This window comes from Halichoerus grypus, chromosome 4, assembly GCF_964656455.1.
Source record: "Halichoerus grypus chromosome 4, mHalGry1.hap1.1, whole genome shotgun sequence".
Classification (NCBI taxonomy): domain Eukaryota; kingdom Metazoa; phylum Chordata; class Mammalia; order Carnivora; family Phocidae; genus Halichoerus; species Halichoerus grypus.
Genome location: NC_135715.1, coordinates 2,176,081 through 2,193,115, shown reverse-complemented (window position 1 = coordinate 2,193,115; position 17,035 = coordinate 2,176,081). Strand labels below are relative to the sequence as shown.

At 48.2% G+C, this 17,035-nt stretch overlaps 1 protein-coding gene across 11 annotated transcripts in view; it reads left to right on the top strand.

Moving 5' to 3' along the window:
- ARHGEF7 (Rho guanine nucleotide exchange factor 7) overlaps window positions 1–17,035 on the top strand; it is a 130,425-nt gene that overhangs the window by 89,184 nt on the left and 24,206 nt on the right. For all 11 annotated transcript variants that reach the window (XR_004913885.2, XR_013446828.1, XM_036081644.2 and 8 more), the window contains 8 exons: window positions 2,452–2,546; window positions 2,766–2,861; window positions 5,214–5,336; window positions 10,870–11,008; window positions 11,768–11,827; window positions 12,435–12,581; window positions 14,496–14,582; window positions 16,948–17,026. Coding sequence is in view for 9 of the 11 variants with exons in the window: in XM_036081644.2 (XP_035937537.2) it covers window positions 2,452–2,546; window positions 2,766–2,861; window positions 5,214–5,336; window positions 10,870–11,008; window positions 11,768–11,827; window positions 12,435–12,581; window positions 14,496–14,582; window positions 16,948–17,026 (826 nt within the window). In the remaining 2 variants the exon portion in view is untranslated. The remainder of the gene's footprint in view (window positions 1–2,451; window positions 2,547–2,765; window positions 2,862–5,213; window positions 5,337–10,869; window positions 11,009–11,767; window positions 11,828–12,434; window positions 12,582–14,495; window positions 14,583–16,947; window positions 17,027–17,035) is intronic.

Sequence of the window (17,035 nt, the reverse complement as noted above, 5' to 3'; positions counted from 1 at the left end):
GGAGTGTAACTTGGATTGTTTGGGTGGGGGGATTATAGAACTTGTCTTTAGCACTTACTTGAAAAGCATGTTTGTGACTGCTAGTTGACATTAACCAACTTAACTGCCTTACTATGGTTTTTTGGTAGAGGATTCTTTGGCATTGTTTCTGGTACATTCTTAGGGGAGGCTTTTATATCTGCATACTATGATTTAATGCTGTGATGGAGGAAATGCCATTTTATCCGACTCACAGTCATCCTAGTGATGTTTTCTTGTACTTATTGCCTCTCATTTTATAAAAGGTGCATGGGTTTTCAAGCACTCTCTAAGCAGCACTGCTAATAGTTTATAATATTTGTAACCAACACATGAAATCACAGTTTAATTTTTGTTGGAACATTGAAGACTCTCCATCTTCTGCATCGGTGACAGATTAAATTTTTTATTTTTTTTCAGTTCAAGGACTATTTACTTGGATTCATGTTACTTTTAAAGGATAAGGTCTGGTGTAAAGTATAATTTTCTGAGGCAGTGGCTGGTGTCACAGTATGTTCTCTGTCCACCGTTCCTTTGACATTTGTGTCCAGTGACCACTTCTTCGAAGGGAGACATTGTAATCCTGGGACCAGCACCCAGATTTTCCCACAAAGGAATGAACTCCCAGAGCAGCCCCTCCGCCCTCCGTCTCGCTCCCCCATTCTTGCATGAATAGACCCATTCAGGGGCGAAACCAGAGCCCAGTGTCACAGTGAAAGCGACTGATTCTCTTCATCTTAGATAGCGTAGCATGTAAGTTATTTAATCAGGTTTGCATTTACTTACGAAGGACTGTGCTCTCCCGAGGACACAGAAAACAGTGAACAGACTAAGAATCCATGTTGTATGCACGTTACTGATGTTGAAATCTAAATTTAGCTGAATGATTACTTTTTTAATGTTTAAGCATATATATTTTAATTATCAAACTGGGAAGAAGACTGAGTGTATTTGTATTTATTCTATACAACTTTGTGCGTGATTGAGGATGGTTGGTTTCGGAAGAGAAGTAGCACATCTTAGTGCATTTCGTGGACACTCTGAAGCACGTGGGACGTGATATTGAAGAAGGTGCTGGGCTGCTGACAGAGCGGGAAGGAAAAAGGGGATTGAGGAAGGGATTTGCGTTCCTTACTTACGTCAGGTCTCCTGGGAGCCCAGATTCCTGCACTCAGCCTGGCAGCCAGAGAGGGCACAGAGGGGGCCGGGCTGTGTCCGATCCAGGTGCACACGCCCCATGCGGGCTCTGCTCCTCACTAGCGCTTTGATTTTGGAGGATCCTTCCAGAGGACAAGACTGAAGCAGAGAGGGTAAGAGGAATAGTTTTCCTGAGGAGGAGAGCTGCACCTGGCCTTGGCACCTCCCCGCCCTGCCCTGGGAGGGGCCTCTGCTCTTGGCCATTGTGATGGAAAGAGGCTTATTTTTTAGTTCAGCTGTTTTGCACTTTTTTTTTTTTTAGGATTTTATTTACCCATTTGAGAGAGACAACAGAAATCATGAGCAGAGAGAGGGAGAAGCAGGCTCCCCACTGAGCAGGGAGCCCGATGTGGGGCTCGATCCCAGGACCCTGAGATCATGACCTGAGCTGAAGGCAGACGCTTAACCGACTGAGCCACCCAGGCGCCCCATGTTTTGCACTTTTTATCTAACATAGGGTATCAGGAAATATTTTAAGGTTGATCTATCATTCTTTAAAGTAGTGGCTATTTAAAGGCTTTATACTGGTGGACTTTTAATTTTTAATGTGTATAGCGTGATCTGAGACCATCATTCTCTAGTGAAACTGATTTATATTTGCTAGGCTCAATCTAAAGAGTAAACTTGATTTTATTATTAGTTGAAATATACTTTGTATATGTTAAAATGCGTGGATTTTAAGGGTACAGTTCAGTGAGTTTTGACAAGTGTATTTATTTGTAACAACTACTCAAATTATGATATAGAACATATCTATCACCCTAGAAACCTAGGCCCCTTCCCCATTGTCACTCCTCCCCCCTTCTTCTTTCTGCCCTCAACAGATTAGTTTGCTTGTTCTTGGACTCACTGTAAATGGGATAGGCATGGCATCCTTTTGTGAATGGCTGGCTTTTCCTGCACGACACCGTGTTGGAGATTGATCTGTGTGTGCGTGCTGTTGTGATGTGAGCAGATGGGGCATCACTTCTCTGATGATGGAATTCATCCCAGCCTCGTTCTACGTGTTACCCGTCCCACGTGTTACCTGTCCCACGTGTGCTTGGCAGTGCGAGGAAGTGAGCTGTGTTGCTGCGGGAAGAATCTGTTACACAGGTTTTCATAGTTAATGGTCACAGGGAGGGGTAGCAAACACATCGGTATTCTGTAGAAGCAGCACGTGAGTTTGGATAGTGATGAAATTCCCAAAGCTGCTAAATCTTAACGACGAATAATGCGATTTATCATTTGTTGTAGGTGCTACAGAATATTTTGGAAACAGAAAATGAATATTCTAAAGAACTTCAGACTGTGCTTTCAACCTATCTACGGCCTTTGCAGAGCAGTGAGAAGTAAGTTGGATGATAAATTGTATTAACTGCTGCATAGTCGACACCTAGGGGGTTTGCTCACGTTCCCTGAGAACAGAGGGTAGAATGCTGCTGCGATCCGGCGTACCGGTTTGTTCTAGGTGTAGGGATTTTTAGTAGGTGGAGCCTCTGATTGGGCATTGGGAGGGGAGAGGGGAGCGAAACTGTACGTACTTTCACTAGTATTTTTCTTGGTTCTAGGTTAAGTTCAGCAAACACTTCATATTTAATGGGAAATCTAGAAGAAATATGTTCTTTCCAGCAAATGCTTGTACAGTCTTTAGAAGAATGCACCAAGTAAGTAAGACCCTAAAAATTTGCAAAATTCAGGTTATAGTACACCTGGTATTTAAAGAATCGAGTTTAATGTAATTTTAGAAATCACATTTCTAATGATGGAAACTGTTACTTTGAATCTTTTTGGTGTATCAACTTTTATAGTAAAAGTTGTGTTTTTGACTGTCCAGTGTTTATAGTAGGGGTCTCTACTGACTGTAGAGAAAGGAGAGAGACTTGCCAGGAGTAGGAATTTTTAAGGGGAGGAAGATCCCGTGCAGGTGGGCTCCTTCTGCACGTGTTCCTGGCCCTCTGGAAGCGGAGGGGTCGTAAAGCACTATGTCTATAATGTGATTATCATGCTTGGTTTTACCTTTTCCATGGTATTTTGTGGGAAGTGGGGAGGCATGTTCTGAATGATTGGCCATCTGCTTGACTTTTTTTTTTTCTGTGTGACTGTTTTGTTCTTGGTCAACATCAGACATATCGAAGGGTGTTTACTAAGTGCCTGCTGGGCGTTGGAAGACTTGAAGTCATAATGCACATGAACACAGTTTCTCGGCTGTAGGTCTCGATGTTGATTTACCTGTGGACTTGGTAGAGGAAGGAGATCCTTCTTATTTTTAAGTTCTGTTTCTGTGTCAGCAGGACCAGGAAATTTTTTCTCTTGGAATCTGGTTGGTCTCTGGTTTTTCCTTCCTGTAGCGTTTTGTCTTTCTCCCTCTTGGAAGTGGTGAGGGATGTTCTGCCCTCCGTGCCCCAGGCCGACAGTTGGCCAGGCTCACAGTAGGTTCCAGGTTTCCTCCAGGCTCTTGATCCTGGAAGGTGTGACAGGGAAACTGAAGGACACAGGAAGTACTGACTTTCAAACAGAAATTCACATTATGTTTCCTTTTGTAGCATTTTTAGTTTGTATAAAGTGGCATTAATTACCGGGCACGAAAAGAGTAGTTTGAGAATCGCTTTGCTTTCCTTTTGGTGAATGGAGGTCATTTGCCAGCAATGTGGGGCCTTTGCAAGAAGCCAGCCTCCATGTGTTTGCCCCTGCTTTTCCCAGTGGCCTTGGATAACGTGGACTAAATATTTGTGGAGTGCGTTTGTAGCACCTCTCTTGGGCCTTCCCTCAGGCTTGTCTGCACTGCACATGTATGGATCTGAACCCTGAAATTCAGGGAGGGCACAAAGGGGCCGAGAGTCCAACATCTCGTCAGGCTGCAGGCGTTGGAGTCGTCTCGGACCTCGGTGTGACCTAGGTAGTGTTTTGGTCAAGTTCCTCAAGGGCATGGTGCGTGGTGTTAGCTGTTGGAGTTTCGATGGTGGAATGGAGAGTTTGAGACTAGCTTCCTTATCAGCCGTTCCTCTTACCTTTTATCACGAATATTCTGAAAGTTCGCAGAGATTGGTGCAGAACTCAGATGCATAGTCCTAGGATTTCCCCCCAACGTCCCAGCGGCTCGGGTTGAACCAAACTGTGCAGTTTGTTCTCGGGACTTAGCTGTCCCACATGGCCTAGCCTTGGCCATCATTGGCCCCAGAGCGTAGAGAGCTGTGTCCTTTCCTTCTCCAACTGCCAGTCGTCTCCAGAATCTTCCTCTCTGGCCATCTGCTGCTTTCAGACAGTTGGTTTTATCTTTTGTCCAAAGTTTGTGTACCTGCAGGAGAGTCCATTTGATAGGGTAAGGTGGCTGTAACCTGAAGGGGAGCCTCCCCCTTGCTAGAAGCCAGCTGAGGGTGTGGACTCGAGCTTGGAGTCTGATGGGCCTCCCAAGTAAGGACCACTCATCATCGGTTGCTGTTCTTCCACAGTTGGTGCTGACCATCTCCCCTTCTGTTCTTTTTGTTTTTGTGAGTTTATGCCTGTTTGAGGCTCAGCAACTGTCACAGCCTAGATTTGAGAAGGGAGAAGGGGGTCTGTGGGGGGCTGGGCCTCCAGCTTTCACCTAAATGGAAGGAGGGCTGTGGTGTTCGTGGTGTGTGTGTGTGCGCCTGTCTCGATGCTACCTCAGCAAACCTCGCCAGCCAAGTGATTTTATAATTCCCCTCTTACACAGAGCTGAAGGATTCATGGCCTCTGTTTCTCTCACTGCCCAAAGCCTCGCTCTGTGGGCTTGTAGCTGCGCCCAGCTGGCTCATGGCAGCCGGACGCTGGAGCAGAGCCGGGGGCTTAGTCTGCTGCTTTATAGCAGGGGCTTTCAGGGCCGGCACTTGCTAGATTGCTGGTATGAACACGCGTTCTGGGATTTTGTATATTTGGCTCTCGTAGAGGTGGTATACAAGGAGGTCTTCCTCACTCAAATTTTCTGTTTATTACTTGGCAATTTCCCTTCTTTCTGTAAAATTTAGGATGATTTCCCTTGTGTTGCATATCTCTAGGTTACCAGAAGCTCAGCAGAGAGTTGGAGGATGCTTTTTAAATCTGATGCCACAAATGAAAACCTTGTACCTTGCGTACTGTGCCAACCACCCATCTGCAGTGAATGTTCTCACAGAGCACAGGTACGCTCCCTCGGACACCCTCCCCTGAGGGGAAAGGACCTCTTGGGGTGCCCTCCACGTCAGCTCGATGTGGCCACGCGTTACATGAAATGCAGTGCTGCTATCCGCTTGTCTGTTGAATGGTTATGGTGTTTGTAGTCTCCTCTTGAGCTGAGTGCCCGAGAGGCGCTGGTAAGGCGTCTCTGAGGTGCTGAGTAGCATTTTTGGAGTAGAAAAAGGATGTTTTTTTGAAGTCTCCCTTCAGCCTGGAGCCCTTGGGATAGTGGGTTGGAGGAAGTGTTAGGATTCTGGAATGTAGTTGCGAGCTAACTCCAGGCTGCTGGAATCCTGTTTCTCTGAGTTTGTCGAACTGGAAGCACGGGGGATGGAATTAGATTTGCTGTAAGAGAAAATGCTACTTTTAAAACTGGGGCTGGGTTTTCTAGGTAAAAGTGTAAGTTGGAGATAATTGGCTTCAGTTTCTCAACCTGAAACCGAACTAAAAGAAGTGAAGCAGAAGGCACAGATCTGCCGCTGGTTTGGTGAGACCCGGGAGCGGAAGGAGGCAGAGAGCAGCTCTGTGGCTGGGGGGCGCTGCTCAGTGGGGTGCAGGGGCTCCGTTTCTGCTTCTCAGAGGGACACCAAGTTTTACTAAGTGTGCTAGGAAGATTGTCACAGTTACTTTTGAAAAGAGCCATTTAAAAATCTTTTAAACTGTGAATGAAAAAATTGTTCTAGTAGCATTAAGGATAAGTTACAGTTAAATATTTAAATATTTCAACTTAAGAACTCTTGGTAAGCAAGCATGTTTGAGCTATTTATAAATTGAGCTGAGGCTCAAAGTGTAGTGTCCCTGTGAGTGGGGCTGGATTGTGGGGCCGTGGAGGGAGGGCCTCTGGCTCATTTGACTTGGTTTGAGCCCCAACTCCACTCAGCTGGTGAGCCTTGGGTAAGTCGTCTTGCTTCTCTGCGCTTTATTCCCTTCTCTGAAAGTGCCGACTGATGGGGTTATTGTAAGCATTAAGCAAAACGTGTGTGAGCGGACTGGAACTGAGTGAGCGTGGCAGGTCTTCCCCGCGCCGCTCCCCCAGGAGACCCTGTGCATTCACTGCTGCTCAGTGTGCTGAACACAGTAGGAAAGCCTCTCCAGTCCTGAAACGAGGCAGCAGCCTCTGCCGGGTGACAGAAGGAAAGGGAGGTCAGGATATATGGTGTCCACAGAAATGGAACCCGAAGAAGCCCAGCCCTCTCTCCCTAAACTCTTCCTCTGTGTGCTCTGCCATCCCCTCCTGGGCATTAGAATTTCCATGAAAGTTGAATGTGCAAGGATTACATTTATATTTCTGAGAATTCCACAGGAATTCTTGACGTGGCAATAGGGGAGACAAACAGAAGGCAAATAGGATGTTAGGGTAAAACTGTCCTTTAAAATTTTTGTTCTCCTTCCTTTTTGGGGGTTGGGGGTTGATCCTCTAGGGTCGGGCTGGAAGTCTAGAGAGGGTGGGGTGGGCACTTTTGGGGACTGATTCTAACTAGATATTTTTCCCCATGGAAGTAAGGATCTGTCCTGAAGATGGCATTTAAAGTGATTCAGATTGTTTACAAAAATGTTCAGACTTTGAAGGGAAATGCTTGCGAGTATGTGATGTTTATTCCCTCTTCTGTGCTATTACTTCAATGATTGTTTGTGTCCTAGCTGAAACTTAAGTGCAGCATTTTCCCAAAATAACAGGGAAGGAATACAGACAAGTTTGAGTGGGGAACCTCTGTACTGTCTCCATGTGGCGTGTCCTCGGGGTGGAAGGGTCACGGTCCTGCTCTGGCAGGGTGAGCCGTGAGGGCGGGCGCAACTCGGGCTGCCGGGACGCGCTGCCTGCGTGCCCTCCTGAGGTCTCTGGGCAGCGAGAGGCCCCGCCCTGCCTGCCAGTCGGACCCTGCTTCGCAGGCGTAAGTTGGTGAATTGAGACAGGGTTGCAGTTGGCTGGGAGCTTCTGTTCGTGTTCACCACGTTTTATTCTGGCCTCTTAACCTGAACCTCTTCCCTGCTTCCCTTACATTTGTTGGGAGTCTTAAAGCTGCCACACTTATGGGTTGATTAACCTATTTTTATGCTTGAATATACTTTTTAAGGATTGATTCAATGTACTGATGAGAAGTTTTAAAGGCTTTATTTGCAATTGTGTGATTGCTCATTGTGTTGAAATTCTGAGTGTGAGTCTTGGGAATTTGGGAATGCATACACAGGGATGACTGTGGTGTAGAGCCAGAGCTGAGAGGTTCCTTCTGCATTTTCATGACAGTAGACGTAGGCTCCTGGCTGCCTATTTTAAATGAGTTACGTGTTTCATAATTTAGTCTGTAAATGAATTTTATTTTTTCCCCAGCACTGTAATTGTTGCTTTTTGCTTGGCTTACATGATGGTTCTCTGTATGAGTGTCCTTTTGTTGGCGCGCACTGTGTCCTTTCAGTAACTTCAGAGGAGATCTTCTGTCTGTATAAGGTTGCTAGCATCAGTAGAAAGTAAGCTAAAAGAGCCATTGTTTTGTCAGAATGGCCGTAACCAGCTGTTTTCTCTTGTACTCAATTTAAAAAACTAAAATGAAATATGATCTATAAAGACTTAACTGTGTACATGTTCTGGCATTCTGAGATCATGGATGTTAAAAGAAGTTACTTTTGTTTGCAGAAATGTCATTTTAAATTCTTAGTTTTAGGGTGTTTCTGGAGGGGGTGAGGAGTAGAACTTGCTTAGTTCTGTTACTTTTTCTCTGCCATAACTACAGTTAGGAAATTTCATATCCAGAAATATATATATATATAAAAAACCATTCCGAATGGACTTTCTTGTGGTTTTTCTCGTAGTAGGAAAGGCTCCACATGGATCGTGTTTGAAGGACTTGTGAAATACACTTTTAGTGCCATAGAGTTCGGCTTTTATGGGACTGTGCTTGATCAGTTGTTCAACACTTAGAGAAATGCTGCTAATATACGCCTTTCTCCTTCTTAAGTCTGTCCTTTCACTCCACTGCTGTAGGGATGGGTAGGGTAGCTGGGAGAGACGGGCATTTGAGGAAGAAGGTGTGAGGGGCAGGCACCGTGTGTGAGACACAAGAGAGTACAGCAGGGTCAGAAGGACCACACCAGCCACTCGAGTCCAGCATGGGCCTCAGGGCCCTCCTCGGGTTCAGCCACCCTGCTAGCAAGGAGGATGGGGGCCTCCGTCCTCACAGGTGCCTCTATAAATGTGCATGATAACGACACCTGTGTGGCAAGCTCGGTGACGTGCTGGGGATTATGTACAGAAGCCTCTCTGATGCCGAGTGGAGTGCTTGTCCAAAAGTGGGTCATCCCCTACCGTCTGTCCTTCCCGATGCATTCTCCTGGCTACCGCTCTCCCTTCCAGCCAAGTTGAGCAGAAGGGAGTGGCTGGGAGAAAGCCGGCCTGGGAGCACTCCTCAGTTACCCACCCCATCTTAGTGGGGAGGAGTCGATGTCGAAGAAGGGAGGAGGCAAAGTGGTGGATGCAAACAGGTGCTCGAGGGTGCTGCTCCTGGCCCTTAGACCCCCACAGTGTCAGGGGCAGACACTGGACCAACGCGTGGCAAGGTTGCAAAACCCTGCTGTGCCGGGCTTCCTGCCGTCAGGGGTTTGTCCAGAGAAAACCAGTTAGATACCCACACCCCCACACATACCTCGAGAGAAAGCTCAGCAGCTTTGATGATTTAAGTCACATCACCATGTAGGGCTGTCTTACAGGAATAAAATCATGAAGCCTTAATCTTACAGAAATGAGAAAACATGTGTGATAAGTTTTTATAGCTTAGGATTATGTGAAACCTTCCCCCTTTTAATGATTTGCCTTGACTTTGATAATACTCCAGAATGTGTGTATATAAATTTATTTGAAAGGTTGATTTTAAGAAATGGAGCAGTCGGGACAGATGGGTGGATAGGCAGGCAGATGGCAGGTGCTGTTCACCACGTTAGCCCCGTATTGTTTACACAGCCCAGGCACGCGCTCTGGCTTCAGTGAGTGCCCCTTGCTTAACCAGGCCACCTCCTTTTCATAAACCTGACTTTAGGTAGAAGTAGCTGTCTAAGGAAGTCTTCGTGCTTAAGAAGTGTAAGACTAGTTTCATAATGATTGATTCCTTTGTTTTCAACCTGAAATGTGAAACCTTTTATTTCTAAGTTGGTTTAGTTAAGTGAACTGCTTTCCGCGTGGAGGCGTGAGATCAGTCGCGGTTGGGTAAGAGGTAGGTTGTGCCGACACCGATTCTTGTCCTCGCATTTCCAAGTGAAGTCCTTTTAGTTGAACTATAGGAGACGGTCGTAGTCAGTACTTTTGAACTAGCAGGGTATACATTTTGAACGGATTTCGATACCAAAAGGGTATACATTTTCACCAGGAGCCCTTAGTGTGGCTGGTGCTCCCAAGGAGCTTGGGCAGTAGGCGGGTGTAGCTGAGTTGGGGCTGAGGGGGACAGAGGAGGTGAGGCAGTGGCTGGGGGTCCCTGGGGTCAGATCAGGTCACCCACACTGAGTTATAACTGCTCAGTTATTCTTCAGGGTTTTCATATTTTTTGGCTTTGCTTAGTGTTCTTCCCCGTAGGTGACATGGGGGCTCAGCACCTGAGCTGTGTGTCCTGTCCCCCAGCTTGTCTGTCCCTCACGTCCCCACGCCTGGAGTGATGTAGGGGCAACAGGAGAGGCACAGGTGGACAGGTCCGGTCCCCGGCGTGAGTCCTGACGTGTGTGTCGCCGACCGAGCTGATGCCCACCGCTGCACTCCTGGCCTGCTTGGCCCGTTCCAGACGGTATAGCTGTTGAACTGAAACACTCAGGGCAGACCCAGTGTGCTGGTCGTGGAAGTTAGAGGAGAAATAGGATGAAGGTGACAGGAGCGCGGGAAGTATGCGGGCTTTCAGCTTCTTTAATCTCTGAATATGCGCTCAGTGTCCTCATCTCAAACATGGGTGACGTTCTTTATATATCGTGAGGGCTGAGTGAAGTGATGATGGAACAGTGCTTTTGAAATTGTAAAGCCCAAGTGGGTCAGTTACTTGACTGTGCTCTCTCGGGCTCGTTCCTCACAGGATGCTTCCGGGGCTGTGGGCTGGACCGGTAGGCGCCTTGGCTAGTGCCCTGGTCCAGTGCGTGGTAGCACTGAAGCGTCTTCTGCCTTCTTTTTTTTTAAAACCACCTCGAGGTGCCCAGATCATCAAAGTCCGTTCTAGCTTGGAGAACGCTTGCTGGAATTTGGACGCTCCCGTGTGCACTTGCGGGGGTGGCCCTTCGTGAGTGGAATCGCCAGTGTTCGCTCATGCGCGGCTGTTCTTGCTCCTGTCCAGAGCAGTCACGGCACGAACCCCCTGGGGTTGTCCCCTTCGGTGTCCCAGTGTAGCCAGCGCCTGTGTGGCCAAGTGGGAGGTGTTAGAGACCCCGTTACACCTCCCCGGCTGGTGCTGCTGGTGGGGAGTGCGGTCCCCTGCCTGTGCGCCCACGCTAACCGCCGCGCCGTCTGCTCTCCCCACGGGGCCGCCGGCCGCGCAGCGAGCAGCTGGGAGAGTTCATGGAGACCAGAGGCGCAAGCAGCCCGGGGATCCTGGTGCTGACCACCGGCCTCAGCAGACCGTTCATGCGCCTGGACAAGTACCCCACGCTGCTCAAGGAGCTGGAGAGACACATGGAGGTACTGTGTGCCGCGGGCCGGCCGCTCGGGATCCCATACCCTGTCCGAGAAACTCCCAGTGCACTTCAGGGCCAGGACCCACCAGCGTGCTTTAAGGGGGTTGACGTAACGGAGTTTCAGAAATGGTTCTGTGAAATACCAAGTTTTCTGCTTATCCCAGCTCCATAAAAAACATGTCGTCCTTCATCTCCTCTGTCACCCACTGCTGCTGTTAGAAAAATCTCCAAAAACTAGAGAACGTTAATCTCGGTGTTGAGTGGCACTGAGGTGCCCTGTGAGGGACACTGAGCCACAGGTGGTCAGGGCAGTGTTTATACAGCAGTTACGGTAAGAGAGTCCATCAGTCCTGATCCAGATGTGTCTGTCTTTTGAGTAGTAGGCTGTAGGCCTGGCAGACACTCGTGTCCAAGCTGCCGTCTGGGGGAGGGTTGGCACACTTTCCCCGTGAAGGGTGGGCCCTGCGGCCCCTGCCCCGTGCCCACCTCCACTCTGGGACGCCAGAGCCGCAGAGGCCCCGTGGGAGGCCGGGTGGAGGGGGGTGGGTGCAGACTGCTGCCTCGGGCTTCTCTCTCCTCACGCCGTTCTTTCCCCGGAGTCCAGCGGCTCTGTGAGAACAAGAATGGCGCTTTAATGCTGAGAAAATAAGATCTGCTGTGGGTTGAAAAGTGTTGGGAAAGTTTCAAGCTAGTCTGCAGAGTGCCTTTTAAAGAAAAAAAAACTTTACATTATGAAAACTAATAGTGTTTCTTCTATTCAAAGGATTATCATCCAGATAGACAAGATATTCAGAAATCCATGACTGCCTTCAAAAATCTCTCGGTAAGTGATTAAGCCAGATGTTATGGCTTTATCCCCCAGGTATTATTATGACAAGGGAATGTAGAAAAATTTTTTGTCACCTAAAAATGTCCGATGATAAAAGATACAGAGGGCTAGAATTTGGGTGTACTCAAGTAAAAATGAACATGGTAGTTTATTTACCATGGTGGTAAATTCACATGCTTTACTGGGCTGTGGACACCAGGAAAATTACAAATAGTTTAACCTTTAAAAAGGCACCGCATGTTTGATCTATAGTTACTTGTAAAGGTCCTCCTCCACGGGCAGTGTCTTTGGCGAGGATGAGTTCAGTCCCGCTCTGTCACCGTGCTGCCACATCCCCTGTGTTTCTGGAATGTGCCTCACAGCATTTGCTCTTGGTCCCTTGCTCAGCCTTTGCACTAGCAGAGACCAATAAAACCAGAAAATTCCAGTTTAAAACCAGTCCAGAGTGCCATGGGTGTTGTCCCTCTTAATTCCGTGCTTGTGAATTCAGCGCATCCTCATTCAGTGGACTATCTGTCTCAAGAAGAAACAAAGTAATATGGCCAATACTTGAGGTTCTGGAAGCTTCTGTGTCTTCTAACAGTGGTATTCTGTGTCTCAGGCCCAGTGTCAGGAAGTACGGAAAAGGAAGGAACTAGAATTGCAGATTCTGACAGAGGCCATCCGGAGCTGGGAGGGAGATGACATTACGACCCTGGGCAGCGTTGTGTACATGTCCCAGGTCATGGTTCAGTGCGCCGGGAGTGAGGTACGCAGGGCCCGAGTGCTGTGGCGCCGTGCCCCCCTCTGCAGAGCGGTGGGAATGGAGTGGAGGGACGAGGTGGCTGTTGGACTGGTGGCGGTCCTGTTCCCATCTCCAGAGGGTCTTTCTTGAAACAATTTAAGATGCCTTGGGGAAAAATGGAGTTGAGAGCTGAACATAATTTGTATTCAGTATAATTTGTTTTGTAAATGCTTTCTCAGATTCCTCAGTGACAGTCAAGAATGTAAATACTTTAGAATGTTATGCTTTTATGATCGCATAATAAGCGATTTTAAAGGAATGTCAAATTTAATAGGATTCTTGTATCCTAATTTGGTATCTGCCTTTTGTCCTTGTGTGACATAAAAGTGGGTTCTGCTGTTAGTGAGGCTCAGCTCACAGTGGACCACTTGACCAGTGTTAAGTCAGCCAGGACGAGTGATGATCAGCCTGTGTCACCTGAAGGGTGGCGTCCAGACACGACCTGCGTCACGGGTGTCTGCTGCGGAGCGGGATGTACGTCCCCACCTGCCCGGGCCTTCCTACCGACACGATCACTCTAGGAAGTCTGTCTTCGGTGGTTTAGATCATTCAGCCTCTTGTGTCCTCTCTCCTGGTTGGCAGTTGTGGAAATCCAGTACCTGGTGGGTTTGGTTTAAGTGAGAGATGAGTGTAGACTCTTGTATCACCACCAGGGGAAACCACGATTTGTTTCCCTGTGTGGGAGTTCCATTCACTTGCTCACCAAGCAAGCGTCTCTTCCGGAGTTTTGTCCTACCTTTGTGTGTGTCAAAACAAAACAGACCAAGAACAGTAATTAACATGATCAAAATATGCTAAAGACCCATTTGCAAACATGAAAAGAAAACCGAAACTAACGTCAGTTTGGGGACTGTAGGAAATCATGATTTCTAGTCTACTACATTGACCGAAAGACACCAAATCTTTCCAGAAAGTCTTTTAATCATGCACTTTTAAATGTTGGGAAATGTTTCTTTACTTTGTTTTTTTTATAATGTGAGCTCTATGAAGCATGAATAGGTGTGCTCAGACAGTGGTTCCAAGCCGTGACTGGGAAGATGGTGGTGGGTCGGACAGGTTTCTTGATGAGGGGGCCTCTCAGGGCCTGGGCTCTGAGGACTCCCGTCACGCGTTGCACACCTCTGTGCACGGCACGTAGGAAGTGCTATCACACAAGTTTGAAGTGCGCAACCTGTTTTCAAGGCCCGTGGCATGTGACTGGCACTGGAGGACTGCGGAGGACCCTGCTTCTGGACCCCTCAGCGTTTGCGGGCCGTGTGGAAATGGCCGCTCGTGGAAAGGGCCGTCTGCATTCTTTACATTCCCAGGAATCTGTCCTTTCGTTGTGGTTTCTCTGGGGCTTTTTTTTTTTTTTTTTTAAACCTTTTTGAAGCAAGTGGTTTTTAATAGAAATGCTTTTAAGTCTTTCATGTAAACTAGGTAAGATTTGTAGCATGGATGAAAACAACATTGAATTGATGTATCAGGCTTTAAGAGAAGTGCCAGGAATTATTAATAGACTAAAGTTGATTTTAACATTTTATCCTGTCCTCCTTCAGCTTGAAAGGTCCACCTGTTCTCCACCACAACCCCCAAACTTTATGAGTTCTTTATTTTCTCTCAAACATAAAAAAAATTTTAGACTAATTAAAAAGAGTTAATGGCAGAGCTGAACTCCTTAACCAGCTTTTTTTTTTTTTTTTTTGAAAGATGCTACAGGGGCTACTTGTAAGTCTAAGACTTTATCATAATTTTGTTTCCATTTATTTTAGCTGATAGAATTTGGTAGAAACAAGGAAATATGGTACATGTTTCATAAGATCTAATGTAGATACTTGTTCTCACATCTGTATGTTTTAAAAACAAAATTACTTGGATTTGTTTGTTCTTTTACATTAGGAAAAGAATGAGAGATACCTTCTGCTCTTCCCAAATATTTTGCTAATGTTGTCTGCCAGTCCTAGGATGAGTGGTTTTATCTATCAGGTAAAATACATTTTAAATTTATATTTTATTGTTCACTGTGGATCTAAGAGTCTGTTCCAGGCGTAGTTTGGATTTTGGGGTGAAGTACTTCGTGTCTGTGCTCGCGTTCTGTCCATACTGCCGTACGCACAGCGTTCCTTCGTTCGGTGTGGACACGTAGCTCCTGGCCGCGTTTCCGGGGGCCCGTGCAGACAGAGTCTCGTGTTCATCGAAGCACAAGCAGGAGGAAACCAGCGACATTTGCGGGCTGCCTCCTAAGGACGCGGGCTGCTTGAGGTGCCCACCAGCTGTGTCACCACCTGAAGTCCTGTCTCGGAGCTGCTGCCTTCCTGGCCACCGTGGGGTGGCGGCAGCGGCGGGCTGGGCTAGCGGGAGGGCGCGGGCTGGGAGGTCCCAGAAGCCACGGCGCTGGAGGAGACCGGCCGGGGCGGCTGATGCGAGGAGCAGCGAGTGATCACTTAACCTTCTTATTTGTAGTCGTCTTGCTGACACTCTCTGAGAAGAGGGGTGAGCTGATTTAAGAAGAAAATGCAAGGCGGGGGATGCGTTGTTTCTCTACAGAAATTTACAATGGGCTGTTACGTAGCTGTTTGCTGTCTAGTCGGTGCTTCTGGCGTCACAGCCTTTTTTCTGTGTGGTCACAGAAGGTCGGGTCCTCCCCGCCGCTCCCTCCCAGGTCCTGCTTCAGAGGGAGTCAGCCCTTTGTTTTCTGAGTTTCTTCAGACGTAGTATGCTCTCTGTCCGGGACACGAACACCGGTGACCCGGAGTCGGGCACCCGTGGCTTGTTTCTGCCTCTGCAGAAAGCTTTGCCGCCCAAAGAGGGGCAGTTGTCGCCCACTTACTCCAGAAGGAGCACTTTGAGATGATAAAGCTGCTGTGTGCAGGGGAACCCAGACAGACAGCTCCTCTGAATTTGTCAGCATGCTGTGGAGCAGGCGTCTGTGGATGAGATGCCACCGACCCAGGCTCCCCCACACGGGCAGCTCCGCCTTGTTAGGCAGCCCCAGTAAGCGTGAAGCCGAGTCCTTCCTGCTGGCCTGCTCTCGCTTCATGTCTCGTACCCCACGAGGCTGAGGATGGGCCCTGCTCGGACCCGGGGGGCAGAGGTTGCCGTTTGGGGCGGGCTCAGGCCCCTGGCGATGAGGCTGGTGTCCACGCCACATTTGCCCTGGATGTTGGCATTGACGTGCCACTGGAGGCCTCATGCCCCCAACGGGACCCCACTTTCCCGTTCTGTGTAGAGTATCCGGGGAAGGGTGTCTGGTGCTGTGACCCACGCTGTGGGTGCCGTCAGTACCCACTTCTGGCTCTGAGGGACGGGAAAAGCTTTCAGGGCAGGCACGTGCCGTCTGCTGGTGTTGGTGCCGGGTTCCACACGGGCCTGCCCCTTGGTCCCCGCAGCACCTCCCCAAGCTGCGCTTACACTGCTACGTGCAGCGTAGAGCAGTTTTCAAGTCTCTCCGACCGTGGAACTGCCAAGCACAGTCCAGCGTGCTACCGGGTGAACTTCCGGGCAGGCTCTGCTCGTGTGGGAGGGGTGGGGTGGGGAGAGCACCGTGGGTGCCGGGGGGTGCGGGGCAGCTCCTCGGCGGGTCGGGAGTGCCCAGCCGGCCGTGGCACTGCTGCTGTCCCTCTCGGGCCCCCCGTCCCTTGCGGACAACCACTGCTTTGGGAGCCGCCGAGTGTCCTGCCCCCCTGAGAAAGCACCGACAGACTTTTCCTTAAGTCTCCATCACCGTGTGCCGCGGGAATACGTTTTGTTTTTAGCCATTGCTGATGCTTCGTTTGCAGCCCTGTTCTAATGGTGTCTGTCCACTGACCGTTCCCATTCTGGTTCCCAGCCGTTTGCTGCGTTCTGTGCAGCGCTCGGCATAACTACCAACTTCGTCGGTGGACAGTCAAGTGTAACTCCTCTGCACTTCCTTTTGCTCCAATTTCCCCGTTTTGCCTTCCAGCTCAGAACTTCTTCTGAATTTCTTTGTGAGGCAAATCAGTGCCTCCTTTGCATATTGCATCTGAAATAACTCCTGTAGACTCTAGTTTTTTGTCTTAATAGGTCATGTTCTTGTGTCCCGGTGTTTATGTTTAGAGGAACACATCAGATGGAATTTGTTTTTGTTCTGGTTGTTGCTCTGTACCTTACTGCTGGCTCCATTTTTTTTTTTTTTTTTTGATTAGAGTGTTATGATTTCTTATTTGACCTAGAGATTTTGTAATATAAATGCATATGGCACAAAGAGCTTTTTTGGTTTACACAGTTCCTCTGCCATTTCTAAAATCATTTAATACTTATTTTGATAATGGTACTTTCTTTACTAGAAAAGCACTAATTGTTTTTTTTTTGTGGGGGGGGTCTTTTTTAGGGAAAGCTACCAACGACAGGAATGACAATCACAAAGCTTGAGGACAGTGAAAATCATAGAAATGCATTTGAAATATCAGGTGATAGGC